At 44.8% G+C, this 17,614-nt stretch overlaps 1 protein-coding gene across 3 annotated transcripts in view; it reads left to right on the forward strand.

Annotated features, from left to right (window-relative positions):
- Nucleotides 1-16,770, forward strand: part of LOC111856898 (NHS-like protein 2) — a 53,661-nt gene extending 36,891 nt beyond the window's left edge. For 2 of the 3 annotated variants that reach the window (XM_023837199.2, XM_023837202.2), the window contains exons 2-7: nucleotides 1,668-1,820; nucleotides 7,994-8,127; nucleotides 9,146-9,317; nucleotides 10,815-13,031; nucleotides 13,166-13,310; nucleotides 15,042-16,770. In XM_023837199.2, coding sequence (XP_023692967.1) covers nucleotides 1,668-1,820; nucleotides 7,994-8,127; nucleotides 9,146-9,317; nucleotides 10,815-13,031; nucleotides 13,166-13,310; nucleotides 15,042-15,351 — 3,131 coding nt within the window. In that variant the 3' untranslated portion in view covers nucleotides 15,352-16,770. The remainder of the gene's footprint in view (nucleotides 1-1,667; nucleotides 1,821-7,993; nucleotides 8,128-9,145; nucleotides 9,318-10,814; nucleotides 13,032-13,165; nucleotides 13,311-15,041) is intronic. The other variant, XM_023837200.2, reaches the window with a different exon arrangement.
- Nucleotides 16,771-17,614: the final 844 nt, after the last annotated feature.

Below are 17,614 nucleotides of genomic sequence, written 5' to 3' on the forward strand. Positions count from 1 at the left end.
TAGCAGGACTCCTCTATGGGATCCCTCTCCCCAGGTGTAATCATATCGAACCCTCTGCTTGGATTTGGTTCCCGACAGTGCCGGGTATCCTGGCTTAGGTGTTTCCCGGGTTTGGGTGTTTCCCGGGTTCAGGTGTTTCCCGGGTTCGGGTGTTTCCTGGTGTCAGGTGTTTCCCGGAATCGGGTGTTTCCCGGGTTTGGGTGTGTCCCGGGTTCGAGTGTTTCCTGGGGTCAGGTGTTTCCCTGAATCGGTTGTTTCCCGGGTTCAGGTGTTTCCCTGAATCGGGTGTTTCCCGGGTTCAGATGTTTCCTGGAATCGGGTGTTTCCCGGGTTCGGGTGTGTCCCGGGTTCGAGTGTTTCCTGGGGTCAGGTGTTTCCCTGAATCGGGTGTGTCCCGGGTTCGGGTGTGTCCCGGGTTCGAGTGTTTCCTGGGGTCAGGTGTTTCCCTGAATCAGGTGTGTCCCGGGTTTGGGTGTTTCCCCGGTTCGGGTGTCCGCTGTCCTTATGAGCTACATTCTTCAGCTGTGGGAAGTCCTCAGTGTCTTCTCAGGTCCCGACCTTCATGAATTTTATTTTTTGCTTTGCAAGAATATTTCCCTTGTCAGTGTCCATAAAGTAGAAGCTAAGTGCCTTTCGGAGAGCTGACTGTTTCCTGCTTTGCTCTAATGTTGGTGTCTTGCTTGCTGAATGTTCGCAAACTCAACCCATTTTCTCCCGGAGATGGTTGGCTTCTTGTATTTTGTATCTTATATCACTCCCTGCCAAACCTGTTAATTTTTTTACAAAGAGAAATGCCACACAGTTCTGTAGTTTAGCGGAATTAAGTTTTCCAGTTCTTTAAGGGTAGATGCTGGTAGTCTTTAAATTCTGTGAAGCTCCTGATGTCTTTATGATCTCAATATGAGACGGCACAAGACAAGATAAGACAAAGTGAGATGGACTTAATTGATCCTTAGGAGTCATTCATGGGCATACAGCAGTAAACTGCATAGAGGATGAGTAAACACAGTGCAAAGGCAGTACATAACGCCATAAAGTCAGTGTAGTGCAAACAAACTAAAAAGTACACGGTACACATATAGAATATCCTGAAAAACAGGATATTAAGGAGATAAAAAATAAATTAAAGATGAATAAAAAAATAAACCAACAAATAAATAAATTAGCAGATGTGATTCTCCATGGGCGTCGTTAGGTCTGACTATAGCCCACTGTGTTTTAAGCTGAGCCCTGAGTATTTTAGCCAGGATGTCAGTCTTACTTAAAAAAAAAAAAAAAGTCAAGTCCCAGGTAAACTTGACTTTTCTTTTCAATAGCTACAAACTCCCCTGGTATTCGTGCAATTAAAAGACAAACAGCACTGGGCTTTTATTCCGGTTCATAATAGCTGCTTTAAGTCTAAAGCAACATGCCTTCTTTCTTAGCTGTATCTCTACAGAACTCACTCCAGCTAGTCCCAGCTAGTCCCAGCTTGAAAATACTCTCTATGAAAATACTTCTCTATGAAGCCGCTATGGTGGTCCAAAGGCCAATAGGAGCTGATCTCTTTCCGACTGATATCTGCTATTTCTTGGTGTGATGTAACGCATGGCTCCAGGTAATAGCGCCATATATTTATATTCACATTAGTGCATTTTATCCCCCTCTTTTTCTGTCTTCTCTATCAGCCACCACTAACTTGGACTTGGAGAGCAAGCAAGCGGCCCACTTCCAATCGTCATGGCAACAGCACGTGAACGTGTTCAGCTCGTGGAATAGGCCCGAGTGCGTTCAGGAGCTGCATCAGGAGGCACAGGTCAACCTTCATCGGCTGCTGCAAGGTAGGGGCGTGGGGGTGCGTGTGGAGGCAACCCTTAACACTGATATTGTTAGACGTTTGTTGGCCACGCCCATTTCCTCCGCGATGCCTGCAGGTTTCAGCAGTAACGTGGGCCTGCCTCGTTTTCCTTCCTCTTGCCTGTTTTTGGGTTGGGCAGAATAGGGGATACTTCTCCTTTTTAAGTATTTCTGAATTCTTGCATCCAGTAAAACTGGTTTGCTCATTTATTTTGCTGGTATTTGGACATTTTTGTGCATTCGACGATCACTGACGGGATTAGCATTTAAAATTTAAAATCTAAAATTGAGGGACATTCTGCTGCCTTCCTAAAGTGCGACAATCCCCTCTATCTTACTATTTGCATTATCTTGTATATTGATGGATGAACAATGTTTTTGTTTTGTGTGATTTGTAATTTATCCTCTGTTTAAACAACAGGGTGTCGAAGCTCATAAAGACCACAATGACATCACACACACTAGTCAGTCTATCAATGATAATGCGCTATTAATTACTTAAACACTCAAACAATGCAATATTTTATATCAACTCCTGTTATATCAGATTTTTCATCTGTGTTGGACTTTTCTTGCTCCTTTTTGCAGTCTCTTTCATTAGTATTAGCATCCACAAATGTTGCTCCTTTCCTTGCTGTCTCTGCTTGTTCTCATTAGCAACCACAAACGCTGCTCTTCACCTCACTGTCTGTGCTTGATCTCATTAGCATTAGCATCCACAAACGCTGCTCCTCTTCTCAGTCTCTGCTTGTTCTCATTAGCATTAGCATCCACAAACATTGCTCTTCTCCACACTGTCTGTGTTTGTTCTCATTACTATTAGCATCCACAAATGCTGCTTCTCTCCTCCCTGTTTCCGCTTGTTCTCATTAGCATTAGCATCCACAAATGCTGCTCCTCTTCTGAGTCTCTGCTTGTTCTTATTAGTAATAGCAGCTACAAACGCTGCTCCTCTCCTCACTGTCTCTGTTCATTCTCATTAGCATTAACATCCACAAATGCTGCTCCTCTCCTCCCTGTTTCCGCTTGTTCTCATTAGCATTACCATCCAGAAATGCTGCTCCTCTTCTGAGCCTCTGTTTGTTTTCATTAGTAGTATCAGCCACAAACACTGCTCCTCTCCTCACTGTCTCTGTTCATTCTCATTAGCATTAGCATCTACAAACATTGCACCTACACTCACTATCGCTGCTTATTCTCATTAGCATTAGCATCCTCAAATCCTGTTCCTCTCCTCGGTGTCTCTGCTTGTTCTCATTAGCATAAACAAATGCTGCTCCTCTCCTCGCCATTGCTGCTTGTTCTCATTAGTATTAGCATCCACAATCATTGTTCCTTTCTTTACTGTCTGTGCTTGTTCTCATTAGCATTACTTTTAGAAATTGCTCAATGTCAAATTCCACATCAGGACACATATTTATAAAATGAATGGGTGTATGTAGGAGGTCTGATCAGGACTCAGGCTCGGACTGCCCATCAGGAAGCTGGGGAAATGAGGGCCAGTCGCCAACAGTACATACAATGGGGAAGCTGCCCCCCCCCCACACCCAGGGAAATATACATCATAGATGATATACACGATCATAAACACATAGGGGAGGGGGGAGAATGATGAACAGGTAGGTCGAGAGAGCTGGGTGAACGTAGGTCGTAGACGTAGAAAAGGGCGTACACAGTTCACAGAGGCGGCATCACCTGAAGTGACTAGAAATGTCTAACCGCTTTCAGGTGCTTCCAGCTTTAGAGCCGGAAGAGACTGGGGAGGCAGGTGGGCCCTTGGGCACCAAGGAGCCACCTAGCCCCAGTAGGAGGGAGGTTGTGGTAGTAGGGGATTCAATTATAAGAGGTGTAGATAGTTATGTGTGCACCCGTGATAGAGGGTCCCGTACGGTGTCTTGCCTGCCTGGTGCCCAGGTAGGGGACCTTCCAGATCGAGTGGACAGGCTTTTGGCCCCAGCCGGGGTGGATCCAGTGGTCGTGGTGCATGTTGGCACCAATGACATAGGAAAGGGCAGGAGGGCTGTTCTGCAAGATAAATTTATAGAAGTCGCGGATAAGCTTAGAAGCAGAACATCCACGGTGGTATTCTCTGGAATACTTCCCGTGCCACGTGCAAGCCAGGCTAAGTTAGCTGAGATAAGGGGATTAAATGCGTGGCTAAAATGGTGGTGTAGGAAAGAGGGGTTCAGGTTTATGGGGCACTGGAAGACCTTCTGGAACAGGTGGGACCTGTTCAAGCCGGACGGGTTGCATCTGAACCATAGGGGAACCAGTGTATTGGGGAGGCGTATGTGTAAAGTAGTTGAGGAATGTTTAAACTAGGGACTGGGGGGGCAGGGAGGTTAGTTACGAATTTATGTGGGGAGAGACGGAAAGCCCAAATAAATATTAAAAGTGGGCACTGTAAAAGGCCTACCATTTGTGGTCTGTATTTGAATGCTAGGAGTATTACAAATAAAATTAATGATTTAGAGGCTTTAATTTCATCAGACACTTACAACATTATAGGAATAACTGAAACATGGATGAGTGACAATGATGGTGATGAATATAATATGGATGGTTATACGTTGTTCCGTAGAGACCGGATAGGCAAGAAGGGAGGTGGTGTTGCAGTATACGTAAAAGAAAACTTGCAGGCAAGGGATCTCACTGATAAAAATAAAAGTACAGAAGCTGTATGGATAAAACTTGATGCTAAAGATTCAAATGGCCTAATTGTCGGGGTTTGTTATAGGGCACCTAATGTAGCTGTAGAGGAAAGCAGAATGTTATATGACGATATCAGGATTATGAGTAATAAAAATGATGTGGTGGTTATGGGTGATTTTAATTTACCTGGGATACAGTGGGACACAGTCTCTGGCTCTTCTGTAAATGAACTTGAGATGGTGGAATTAGTACAGGATTGTTTTTTTACTCAGTTTGTTAATACTCCTACCAGGGGAGAAGCCCTTCTTGATCTCGTTTTTTGTAATAACCAGGATAGGATTGGAAAATGAGAGGTTTTAGAACCTTTGGACGGTAGTGATCATAACATGGTTAAATTCGAGGTTAATTTTAGTGTCCGAAGAGCAAAGTCGAAATTAAAAGTATACAGTGTTAGGATGGCTAACTTTAATGGTATGAGACTGAAACTAGAAACTGTAAACTGGATGGAGTTAAATCGCAAAACAGTTGAAGAGGCATGGGAATTTTTTAAAAGCACATTGTTGCAAGTGCAAGAGGACTTTATACCTGTTTCCATCAAAACTACATCTAGGAAATGACAACCAAGGTGGTTTACTAAGGAAATTAAGAATAAAATCAGGTGGAAAAGGGCTCTGTTCCACAATTGGAAAATAACTAATGATTTCAAAATTAAGCAGGAGTATCTAAGTCTACAGGTAGAGTGAAATAACACTAGACTGTCCAAGAGGGATGTAGAAAGCATTGGATTGGAGGCTAAGGATGACAATAAAAGTTTCTTCCAATATTTTAACTACAAGAGCTCTAAAAGCTGAAATCACTAATTTGCAGGATGGTAAGGACCTTATAATTGAAAATGAAATTGATATAGTAAATGAGTTTAATGATTATTTTTCACGGGTTTTCACAGTAGAGAACACAAGTAACTTACCACCAATTAGTATGAATTCAGCATTGTCTATGACCAATACAGTATATATATAACTGAGGCTGATGTGGTACTAAGCCTAGCTAAGCTCAAAATAAATAAATCGCAGGGCCCTGATAGCATCTTACCTATAGTTTTAAAAGAGATGAAGGATATTATTATCCAACCTTTAACTTTAATATTCCAGAAATCGTTATCTGCTGGTGTGGTACCTTCAAATTGGAAGCATGCTAATATAACACCCATATTCAAAAAAGGGAATAGAAGTAATCCAGCAAACTATAGACCAATCAGTTTAACTAGCATTACTGGAAAAAATAATGGAAGCTATAATCCAGGTGAAAATGGTAGATTACCTGGATGCAAATAACATTCTGAGGGATAGCCAACATGGATTTAGAAGAGGTAGATTCTGTTTAACGAATCTACTTGAGTTCTTTGAGGAAGCTACAAGTGAAATTGATCACAAAAAGGCCTACGATGTGATATCCTTAGATTTCCAGAAGGCCTTTGATGTTGTCTCCCACAAACGGTTCTTGCTAAAGCTCAAAGCTGCAGGGATTGTGGCAGCTTGGATCGAATAGCTGATTACGAGAAAGATCTCAGTGTGTATGTTGATGCTTCCATGTCCCACTCTCGCCAGTGTGGGGAAGCAATAAAAAAGGCCAATAGAATGTTGGGTTATATCTCTAGATGTGTGGAGTTTAAGTCAAGGGAGGTGATGTTACATTTATACAATTCCTTGGTAAGACCCCACCTAGAATACTGTGTGCAGGTTTGGTCACCATACCTTAAGAAGGACATTACTGCCTTAGAAAAGGTGCAACGGAGGGCTATGAGAATGATTCCTGGTCTTAGAGGAATGTCTTATGAGGAGAGGTTAGCTGAGCTGAATCTGTTTAGCCTTGAGCAAAGGAGACTAAGGGGGGACATGATCCAGGTCTATAAGATTCTAACGGATCTGGATGCTGTTCAGCCAAATGGTCATTTCAAAATTAGTTTAAATACTAGATCTCGTGGCCATAAGTGGAAATTAGTGGGAGAATATTTTAAAACAAATTTGAGGAAGCACTTCTTTACACAGCGTGTAGTTAGAGTATGGAATAGTCTTCCTGCTAGTGTAGCGGAAGCTAAAACCCTGTGTTCCTTTAAATCAGAGCTAGATAAGATTTTAACAACTCTGAGCTATTAGTTAAGTTCTCCCCAAATGAGCTTGATGGGCCGAATGGCCCCCTCTCGTTTGTAAATTTCATATGTTCTTATGTAGATCATACATGTTAATCTCCTCTCTTCATATGGTTATATTACCAAAGGGCCACAGCAGTATTGTAATATGCATATTGGGACTATTAGCCCTCATTAGAGTTCCCTGGCACTATCAGTGCCCCCTCCCCCCTTTTGGGTTGAGCGGTGTCTGACTGAGGTGTTTACAGATGGCACCACGATCTTGTAAACACCTCTCAAAGCGAGGTGTCCGTTCTGCGCAGGTGGGCTATAAAATCTCTGGCTGCTTTGTGACGGGTCCCTAACTGCAGACGACGCAGGCAGTGCGAGCATCGCAGGCTCTCGCTGAGCAGGCCATCCTCATTCTAGAGGCGTCACGTGAGGCTCCGGTTGCAGCTCCAGTCTCTGAATGAAGCATCAGCTTTCATTTCTGTGTGTAATACGTTTGTTCCTGCTTCTATCGTGGGAGGGGGCAGAGTTCAACCCACATTGCCAGGGCTGATTTCCATTTAAGCCTTAGGACAGAGCGGGTGGGTGTAGTAAAGATCTGGTTTGGGGAAGGGTGGGGGGGGTGGTCATAATGAGCTGCTGAAAGCTGTGGCGTAGTAAATAATTTTCTTTACTTGTGTCTCTAAAAGGCACTGCGAGAGTTTCACTCGCTGCCTGTGTCAGAAGACCCCACTGATTCAGGAGACTTGTGGTCTCTGTGTTACATCATAAAGGCCGTCCGCTTAACGTCACAAAGGCCATCTGTGTAAATAAAGCATGCAGTTGTCGCTTCGAATATGAGATGTCGATTCTTCGTAATGAATGGACAACGTTATATTTATGACGTCGTTTGCCCAAATGTGACACCCATTCCGTGCACCTTGATGATATGCTCGACGGGCCTTATGCCTTGGGTAAAGTTACTGTGTTTACTCCGGGCCCTGAAATGAAGAAAGGGGCGGGGCTGCTGCCTTTTGTCTCCTCGAGTGATCGGCCATTGTGTCGGAAGCCCCCGGCATCGCTAGGCAACCTGGCACTGGGCTCCAGGCATCCATATTTTCCCAGAGTGCAAGTTCATTTTTCCCATCTAGACCATCCTAGGAGCGGGACGTGGGGGGTAGGGTGGCTGCAGATGCAGAGGAAAGGGGTGGGCATGAGTATTCAGGGTGTAGGGAGTCTTGGGCTCCGTAAGAAGTAGAATAGTAAGTCATCTGTTTACTAGGCCCTAGGGTGACCGACAAGTATGGAGGGCTTCCACTTTGAGCCGAACGTTTTCCAGAAACTTCCCTCAGCCCAGTTCAGCGTCGTGTCTGTTTGTCTCCCATATAGAATTCGAGGAGCAGCTTTATGACCACAAAGTGGTGGGACAGACGTTCCGGCAGCCGTCGTCTGAGAGCTCAGAGGAGACCTCCCACGGCAGATCACCCCTGGCGCTGCCCAGACGGCCTCACATAGTCTTCCTGGTAACCTCTCCTGCTTTTTATCTCACATTTTATCTCACTTCAAATGGTTTTGTATGTTTTGCTAATTTTAATGTTGCCAGTTTTTAAGTAAATTTAAATATATACTTATTTGACACTTTCAGACAATTACTGAACTGTGGCTCTGTTGGTTTTTCCACAAAAATGCATTTTCGATTGCTGAGTGAGGCATAAATGCGAACCGTAATTGCTTTAATTGCTGATTATGTGTTTGCGCTGGTGACATTTATGTCGCATGCAAGAATCTGTCTGAAAAATAAATGTAGAGTAAAGTCCAAGTATCTTGTTTTAATCATTTTTATACTTTAATCAGGGGGTGATGCAGCAGATTGCACTGGGACCGGGGTTTGAGTCTCTGCCAGGGCTCTATGTGTGTGGAGTTGGCATGTACTCCCCATGTCGTTGTGGGGTTTCTACTGGGTACTCCGGTTTGCCCCCCACATTCCAAAAACACGTTGAGGTTAATTGGAGTTACCAAATTGCCCGTAGGTGTGCGTGTGTCAGTGAATGATGTGTGAGTGAGTGGTGTGTGAGTGAATGGTGTGTGAGTGAATGATGTGTGAGTGAATGGTGTGTGAGTGAATGGTGTGTGAGTGAATGGTGTGTGAGTGAATGATGTGTGTGTGAATGGTGTGTGAGTGAATGGTGTGTGAGTGAATGATGTGTGTGTGAATGGTGTGTGAGTGAATGGTGTGTGAGTGAATGGTGTGTGAGTGAATGGTGTGTTAGTGAATGATGTGTGTGTGTGCCCTGCGATGGGTTGGTGCCCCATTCTGGGTTGTTCCCTGCCTTGCGCCCATAGCCTCCAGGATAGGCTCTAGACCCCCTGTAATCCTGAATAGGAGGTGCATGCAGGTACAGACGATGGACAGGTAACTGTTTAAGCAAGAACTACGAATAAGTGGCCACAACAGAGCAGTAGTTTTGGCCTTTCAAAGGCGATTGGCTGTTATTTTTAGGTGTTTGTTCTAGAACATTCTCTTCCGCCACCCACCTGCAGCCAACCTCCAAGCGTGCGAGCGACTGCAGCACCCTCACGACCTGGTCTGTGAGCTCGGCCAGCAGCAGTCCGGGCCGCTCCCAGCGATCCTCCCGCGGCCCGCCCGTTGCCCAGAAGCCCCGCTGGCACCTCAGATGCCACACTCCCGCTCACCTGGGCGCTGCTGACGCAGGTACCACCCCGTTTCTCCAGCCGCATGCCCAGTGCACCCTGAAGAGACTAGCACATTCATTCTCTGTATAAATTCTTCTTTCCTATAAAGGTGTTTTTGAGCACATTACTCACGCTTTCAGCTCACAGCCTTTCTCTCATATACCCTCGCTCTGCCTTCATACTGATCTACCTCACCACCACAACTTATAATTCAGTAACACTTTACTTAAAGCAGTTATCATAAGACATTATAGATACCTTCATAATACATTATAATGCATTCATAAAATATGAAAAACATGCCTGTTTATAAAAAATGTATAACACATTATAGCTGTGTTTATTATGCATTATGAATGCTTATACTGACCATTATGACTGCCTTATGAAGCTCTCATCTATAATGCACTATTGATACCTTCATAATGCCTTATAATGGTCAGTATAGAAATGAAATTAAGGATGCTTTATACTGCATTATGAAGGCACCTGTAGTGCATTGTAGATGAGAGCTTCATAAGGCAGTCATAATGCATTATAAACATGGCTATAATGTGTTACGCCTTTTTATAGTTATAGTCGTGTTTGTAATACTTTATGAATGCATCATAATGCATTATGAAGGTATTTATATACATAAATGTATGCATTTATATGACTGCGTTAAGTAAAGTGTTACCTATAATTCTTCTCATTAACTTAACATGAACATGAACATTTTCAATACAAATTTCTTTTTTTATTTTGTTATTGGTCTCCTTATTGTTGTAATTTTTTCCCCTTTCACCCCAAGTATCTGCAAAGTAGATCAGTACATTTACAAAAGTATTTAAGCTGCAGTTCTCTTCCTGGGGTCCAGGAAGTGTTTTTTTTTTTCTTGTTGCCTCCTAACCGGTAGCAGTTGCTATGAAAAGCTTTGGGTTCCAGGGTCCTTTCCCATGAATATTTTTAAGTTAGAGGTATGAGACTTTCCATAGAAGCTTCATCCAGGGTGGGACTGACCATCTGGCATGCTGGGTATTTTCCCAGTGGGCTGATGGATATGTGGGCTGGCAATGGGGGGGGGGGCTATGGGGGTACCTGTGGTGAGAACGTGGCAGAGGTTCCTGGTTCCTTTAAAACTCCTGGTTACTTACTATAATGCAGTGCAAAGCATCCTTAATGTTTATACTGACCATTATAATGCATTATGAAGGTATCTATAGTGCATTATAGATGAGAGCTTCATGAAACATTCGTAATGCAAAATAAACATGGCTAAAATGTGTTATGTCTTTTTATAAGTCTTTATAGCCATGTTTAAAATGCATTATGAATGCATTATTATTTGTTAGGAATGCTTTTATAAGTTACTAAAAACATGGCCTTAAGTAAAGTGTTACCACAGTTTCTGCAGTCGGAAATGGCCTGTCCATGTGCAGTGCTGCATGATGAAAGCCTCTGTTCAATGTACTGTGCAATATCGCAGAATCAGCTGCCTGAACTGAAAACACTGCTGTCTGTCTGTGTCCTTCAGGGGATGTTTGTCTTCCAGAAAGGACTCTGAACTTTGACCTAATTAAAGGCACCCTCTCACCTGAGCCTCTCTATCACAAGCACTCAGAAAGCGGCGTTGACCATTTTCCACTGCGAAAGACCTTCAGCGATTTGGACCAGAGTGTGCCCCAGTCTCCAGGAAGGATGGAGCAAGCCAGCCTTATGTGTACCAGTTCATCCTGGAATGGGCCCAAGGGCTCCACCTTCTCCCCTACCTGGAGCAGCTCTTTCAGCACCTTCCCATTAGCGGCCGAGCTGCTTTCCTCGGAGCACCCAGCTGGCACGGTCCCTTGCAGCTTTGGTGACAGCTCAGGTCATTCCGTGAGCTCAGGGTCACGTTCTGGTTCCTTAGTCTCCATCCCAACTGAGTTGTCTGGCAAGACTCGGACCACTCCTGCAACCGATGCTACCCATGGGCAGAGTGGAACCGAGAGCTCTGCAGGAAGTCCCAGAGAAAAGGAGGCGAGGCCCAAACGAGCTGATGCTTCCAGAATGTTCCGAGGGCGGTCTCTCTCCACTCCCACCGACTCGGACTCGATGTGTTCTGTTGAAAACCTGGGCGTGCAAGGAGAGAGCTCCACCCCACAGTACCCTAGCGGAAGCTCAGAGGATGGAGTCAGCACCAACAGCGTCTCTCCATCGGGGGTGGACCTCCTACCTGATGGGAGTTCGCGCTCGAGGTCCCGCAGCATCTCACTGAAGAAGCCAAAGAAGAAACCTCCACCCCCTGTTCGTAGTGTGTCCCTGAGGAATGGCGGCACCACCGATGGCCGTGAACAACCCAGAGACAGCAGGCCCAAGAGCCTCATCATCCCCAGGGACCACCAGCTGGGCTTTCAGCCTGATTTCATCTCCAGTTCCAAGCCACCACAGCAGTTGCAGGACCTGTCTAAGCCCGGTGGGAGGAGAGTTATAGAGACCCAGGAATTGAAACGAGAGACAGTTCAGTCGGCCACTCTGAACCAGTGTAAGCTTACCAACCTAGAAAAGTTGGTGTCAAATTCAAGTGCAGAGCAGGGTGCCGTTGTGGTGCAGAACGTGAAGGTGTGCAGCAGCTCCGAGTCGCTCCCCTCCCCACCCAGCTCCCAGGCTACTGCACTTTCACAGCTTTCAGCAGAGACGGAATCAAAAACATCCCAAGGCAAACCGTCTGGACTGATGTCTCCATCTAGTGGTTACTCCAGTCAGTCCGAAACTCCCACTCCAACCATTCCCACCTCTACCATTATGGGACCCTCTCCACTGGGCTGCAGGATGCGACCGAAGATCCCACAGAGGAAGTCGTCTTTGCCTGCCCCATCTCCAGCAGAGAGGGCTGCCAGGTGCCGGCTGTCGTTCGAGCTGCCCGTGACCACGCACCTGGACCTGTTCTCCATCAAGCCAAAGTCGAGAGCTAGTCGGCGACACTCTGACTCCTCGGCTGCCATCCGCTCTGGATACAAACTGAGCCCGAGTCAGTCGATCATGCCCTTGGTGACCCAAATGGATTTACGGAATGTTCGGCTGCGCTCTGTCAGCCGCTCGGAAACTGATGACAGTGTGGATGGGTCCTCTGGCATCCTCGAGGAGGAACAGACCTGTGACCCTGCCCCTTGTTCAACCACAAATGTCAAACCTAAGCCCCCGGTGGCAGTGAAACCTCCTTTACCTAAACGACCTCCCAACTTGAGTTTAAAGTCTCCTGGTTCCTCCTCTTCCTCCTCCCACACCTCTGACCGCCAGCCATCCTCATCAGCAGAAGGAGACATCTACACAGAGGTTAAAAAACCCAAGAAGCCGCCAAAATCTCCGATCACCCCTGGCTGTGTTCCGGACTCTGGTGGGCAGCTGCAGCAGAGGGTCGTGGAAGATCAGCAAGGGGCAGAACGTTGTTCGCAGACCTCGTCCATCAGCCCAGAAGCACAGGGCAGTGGAAGATCATTGCCCAGCAGAGTTTCTACCCCATCTGTGGCTGAAATGGATAAGAAGGGGAATAAGGTGCCTCCTCCTATTCCAAAGAAACCAAACATTGTTTTTGTGTCTGTTAACACCTTCCACGCCAGTATTCCTACAAACAGGCCAGTGAACCCAGTGGAGAGCTGCAGCACTCCCACGTATCAGATGGTGACCGCTAAACAGGAAAAGCACTCCGATTCATCTCCAAGGGACTGTGATAAAGATGCTGACCAGAGAGCACCTGTCTCCCAAGCAACATCCCGTAAGCCATCAAATTAGATGGAACATTTCCTGCCATATGAATGACATTTAATCTCCCAACACTGCAGGGAACTCTGAAGCTTCCCATTTCAGAAACATGACAAATATCGTAAATGTTTTTTATTCTGCCAAAAGCTGGCGATAGGGGGACGGAGAGAAGTTCCGAAGATTCGGAGAATGAGAGGAGCATGCCGGGTAACACGGACGAGGACTCTGACGATGTGTTCGTGCAGAGCTCGCGGCCGGCTGCCACCGAAGACCTTTTCACCATTATCCACAGGTACGGCAAACGTGGGAATGTATTGGAAGAATTCAAGTGCAACGCTTTTGGTAGCAGGCAATACTGTAAGTTCTGAAGGGGAATTCAGCCCACAAATTATATTAAAGGCAATTTGTATATTAGTGGATGACTTCCTGTGTTTACAAAGGAGATTGTCCTACATGCTTCATGGGCAGAGAACTTGGCCTTTTTCCATCTTAGCTCCATTCACCAGTTAGCTCCAGTTAGTTCTAAGCTACAGGGTGTGTAATTTACATGCTTGGCGCATCACCGGTGTTTCACCAATCCCAGCATCGGATGACAGTGTGTGTGTCAGGCCTTGTATTTTGTCTTTTCACATTTTTTTGATTTTTATATTTTAAGAAAAGCACACAACAGAGCACTTCTCGTTGTTAATTGATAATCCACTGCCCATGACTCTTTAGCCATACAGAAAGGTCAGTCTGCTTAATACGGAAGCTGTCCTGCAGAATGAAGACCAGAGTGGGTTGTAAACCCTATTTAGTGGGGCTCAATTAATCAAAAAACCATTTAGTGATTTATCCTGGATTTTCATATGCATTTTGTACTCCTCACACTTCATTGTGGGGATCCCGCCTCCACTTGGCAAATTTAATCATGGGGGGGGTGACGTCCACAAAGACAGTACTAGGGACACTGGGGGCCCTAGGCAAAAAACTCCATGTGGCCCTCCAATGCACCCTGCCTGACATGGTGAAATTTATTACCATTATTTTAGCATGATGTCTAAATGAATAATATCAACAAAGAGTATTCAATAAACCCAATTCCTTTATTTTCATTTTACTCTGAAAAACAGAATGCACAAATAAAGCAGATTTGTCGTTGCAATGTACTATGTAATCGGCCGCCCTCAGGAGCCCCCTCCTAGCTCAGGGCCCCAGGCAGTTGCCTGCCTTGATTGTCCTGTGCTTATGCCTCTGGACGTCCCGTCTTTCTTCAAGGGCCTGAGCCCCCCTAAGCCCCCCTAAGGGTCAAATTCTAGAATCACCACTGATGAAGACACCATCTACAGCTTTGCATTGGGATGGTCTTTTTGGTAGATTGATATAAAACTGCAGGTTTACGGTAGCACACCACACACCACACTAGACAGTAACAATAAATAATAAACATCAGTAAACAGTAACAGTGTCATAGAAAGTATTGCACAGAATTCCATAGTAATGGCTCATAAATAAATAGTATAGCACAGTGTGTTGTTCAGTGAATGAATTAATTTTCTGTGAGTGAGCCTAAACAATTCTGATCCATTCAGACAGTCAGTTGCCACCCACCAGTTGTATTTGTAGGCTTATTTACATGGTAAGTGTCACAATTAAACATACAAAACTGTCTTGTTTCAATGGAAACACTATTCATGACTTCACAGTGTGTGCTGCCTGTCTGACCACATGATTATGCTATATGCTAGTTTTCATTCATGGCTGCGTTGCTAGCAGGTGATTTTCAGTTTAATTTGTGAACCTTTCTTTCCATTAAATTAAATCACCAAGATCACCTTCTGTAATGAGAGTAGAATACGTCTATGGTTTCCTGGGCTGAAAATCATCGACTAGCACAGAACATAAAGAAAACGTTTATGGAGTCATCTTGACTGCCATGCTGGACAGAAATAGCTGAAAGTGAAACTGAAAGTGAAACTTGCTGTGCCAGTATATTTAAAATATAGTTCATTTATCACCTTCCTTCCAAAAACCATCCCTGAAGGTCAAAGCGGAAAGTTTTGGGTCGCAAAGAACCGTCGGATCAGTTTGGCAGCAAGCAGAGCTTGACGTCTCCCGTGAAGGGCGACGGCGATCAACGCGCCACGACCACAGGGGCGGCGCCGTGCTACAACTCCCGCAATGATACCTTCATGGCCCTGCTGCAGAGGAAGAATAGCAAGCCCAGCGGCAGCAGGGGCATGTCAGCCGCGGAGCTCCTGCGGACCACCAACCCACTGGCCCGTCGAGTCATGGAGTTCACCATGGCTGATCCGGAGCTGGCCCCCAAACCCAGATCCTCACAGGGAAGCTGATCACCCTGGACATCGCTGTGGAGCTTCTGGGTTGGTGCTAAACATTTGTGCATATCTCGCCTGTTCAGTAACTGAGGAGCGAGGCTCCAACAAACCTTTTGTGCTTTTTATAAAGTATGTCTATGGATGCCATTTTTTATTGCTCTTGTGCCACAGGGATTCTGCTGAGGAGAAGCAGGGTTTCAGGATTAAATCATTACTCAAGGTGGATGTTTGACATCAGAAGCACCTGCTGAAAGTGGCCAGTTTTAGCCATGTTGAGATTGCTAAGCCATGGCAGAACCTTCTGAAGACAAGGCTGATGATTGTTTTGGGGTGTAACCAACTATACAAATAATACATTCTACAAAGACTATAAATAAGACGATTGCAGGATTTAGAAAACCTTTAAATAAAAAGTGCTTTTGTTATAATCAAGGGACATTTTTGTTAGCTTTTTTTTTTTAAAAAAAATCTTTTATTTTGGCCTGTAAATAGGTGTAAATAAAGAATATATCTTTAGAAGTATATAAACAAATAGATGTCCTATGTATAATGAGATTTGTAAAAGAAAAAAGTTTGATTTAGTCTCATTTGATGACAGAGAAAAGATGATTCATACACAAAATTGAGATGAGGGTGATTCTGCTGACACAGTGTGAATCCACCTGAAGTGTCACAAATGGGTCTTTGCTTGAGGTGAAGGCAAACAGAGGCAGACAGACGCATTTAAGTGGGCAGATTTCTGCCTGGGGCGCTTAACAGGTATATTTGTGTTTAGGGCATTTGGACGGGCAGGTTGATTGCTCAGGTGTTTATTCATGCTCAGGAGATTCGTTGTGGTGGGGGGGGAGGGGGCTGTCCGCTGGGAGTTGGCTTTATGTTTATTATTATAATTTTTTTTAATTTGTACTTCAGTTTAGCGTGTTATCTCATCACATCTCTCAGTCTGACCGTGATGATCCAGCATCTTGCAAGACACTTTTTGATTAAAATTCTGTGTTCCAAAATGCCTCTGCATCCAAGCTGGGCAGGATTGGTGTCATCATGAGCATCATGAGCATCAGCAGCATCATAAGCATCATCAGCATCAGTCAGGCTGGGCTGGGATGGTAACAGTTCCCAGATCTTCACCTGGTCACATGGTCAATCACAGACTTGACTGCATCGTCGTAGTCTTCATTTTTAAAAAGGTACCCGCATTTTTCAGTTTGTGGGGGGACGTACCAACACCTCAAGGAACACAAAGAAGGGGCTTAAATGGAGAGAGCACTGTGGGGCCGAGCTGGCTTTGCATGCAGGCACAGAGAAGACGACTATGCTCACGTGTGAATGGAGTTCTGACTGTAGGAACAAGTCACCTCAGATTTTATCTGTATTATTATTATTGTTCATGTGATCCATTTTCCAAAATTAAACAAAAGTGGTCAATGGACTGAATGTTGCTCTAGTCGTCTTTGTTTTTTCCCCCCTAATTCACCACTTTGTTTTGTTATAATCATGACCACTGTCAGCATCCATTTTTGCCTGCAGATTGGAAGTCTAGTAGCAGTAATAAGTAAATGCGACATAAATAATTAAAAATCTTGAAGGCAAAAATAGAAGGATACAATGGTTCTGTACAGTTAAGCAATTTCTATCTGAATCACAGTTTCTGGCAATCTTTGACACTTGTCTGATGGTTTTCCAGGCAGAATCTCACTCTTGCTAATTCAGATGCTGATCTACCAGTAGTAACTAGGGGTTGATCTTTGAGCAAAACACACGGCTGAGATTTCCAAGAAGCTTGACGGTGGCCATATTTCGGAAAAGCAGACGGTCTCTGTGTTGACACTGAGTGAGTAGCTTCACTCTCTATGTTTGCCACCAACTATGTAAATAGATGCTTAATTCTGCCACTCATGAGAACATGGGGTGACCTAAGTGAGACACACAAGCCTTTGTCCGCCTTGGTCTAAGCTACCTTTGGATAGCTATGAAGGTGCGTGTGTGTGTGTGTGTTTGTGTGTGTGTGTGTGTGGGTGATCAAAGTCCATCCTATTCATTAGATTATTTTGTTTTTCTAGGTTAAAGTAAAGCAAAGTCTATGAAAGCTGTAATTCTATAGAGTATAGGAAATATATAAGAAATAATCTGGTGTAACAAGAAAATGCTGAAGTTGTGTAAACAGTGCGTTTGTACTGATGCTGTGTTGATGAGGCCCAGCCGGGAAGCTCTGTGAGGATCATGCTGAAATGCAGTGGATCAGAACCACCATCAGCAGTTCAACATGCAGCCGTGGATT

This window comes from Paramormyrops kingsleyae, chromosome 24 (assembly GCF_048594095.1).
Source record: "Paramormyrops kingsleyae isolate MSU_618 chromosome 24, PKINGS_0.4, whole genome shotgun sequence".
NCBI classification, from domain to species: Eukaryota; Metazoa; Chordata; class Actinopteri; order Osteoglossiformes; family Mormyridae; genus Paramormyrops; species Paramormyrops kingsleyae.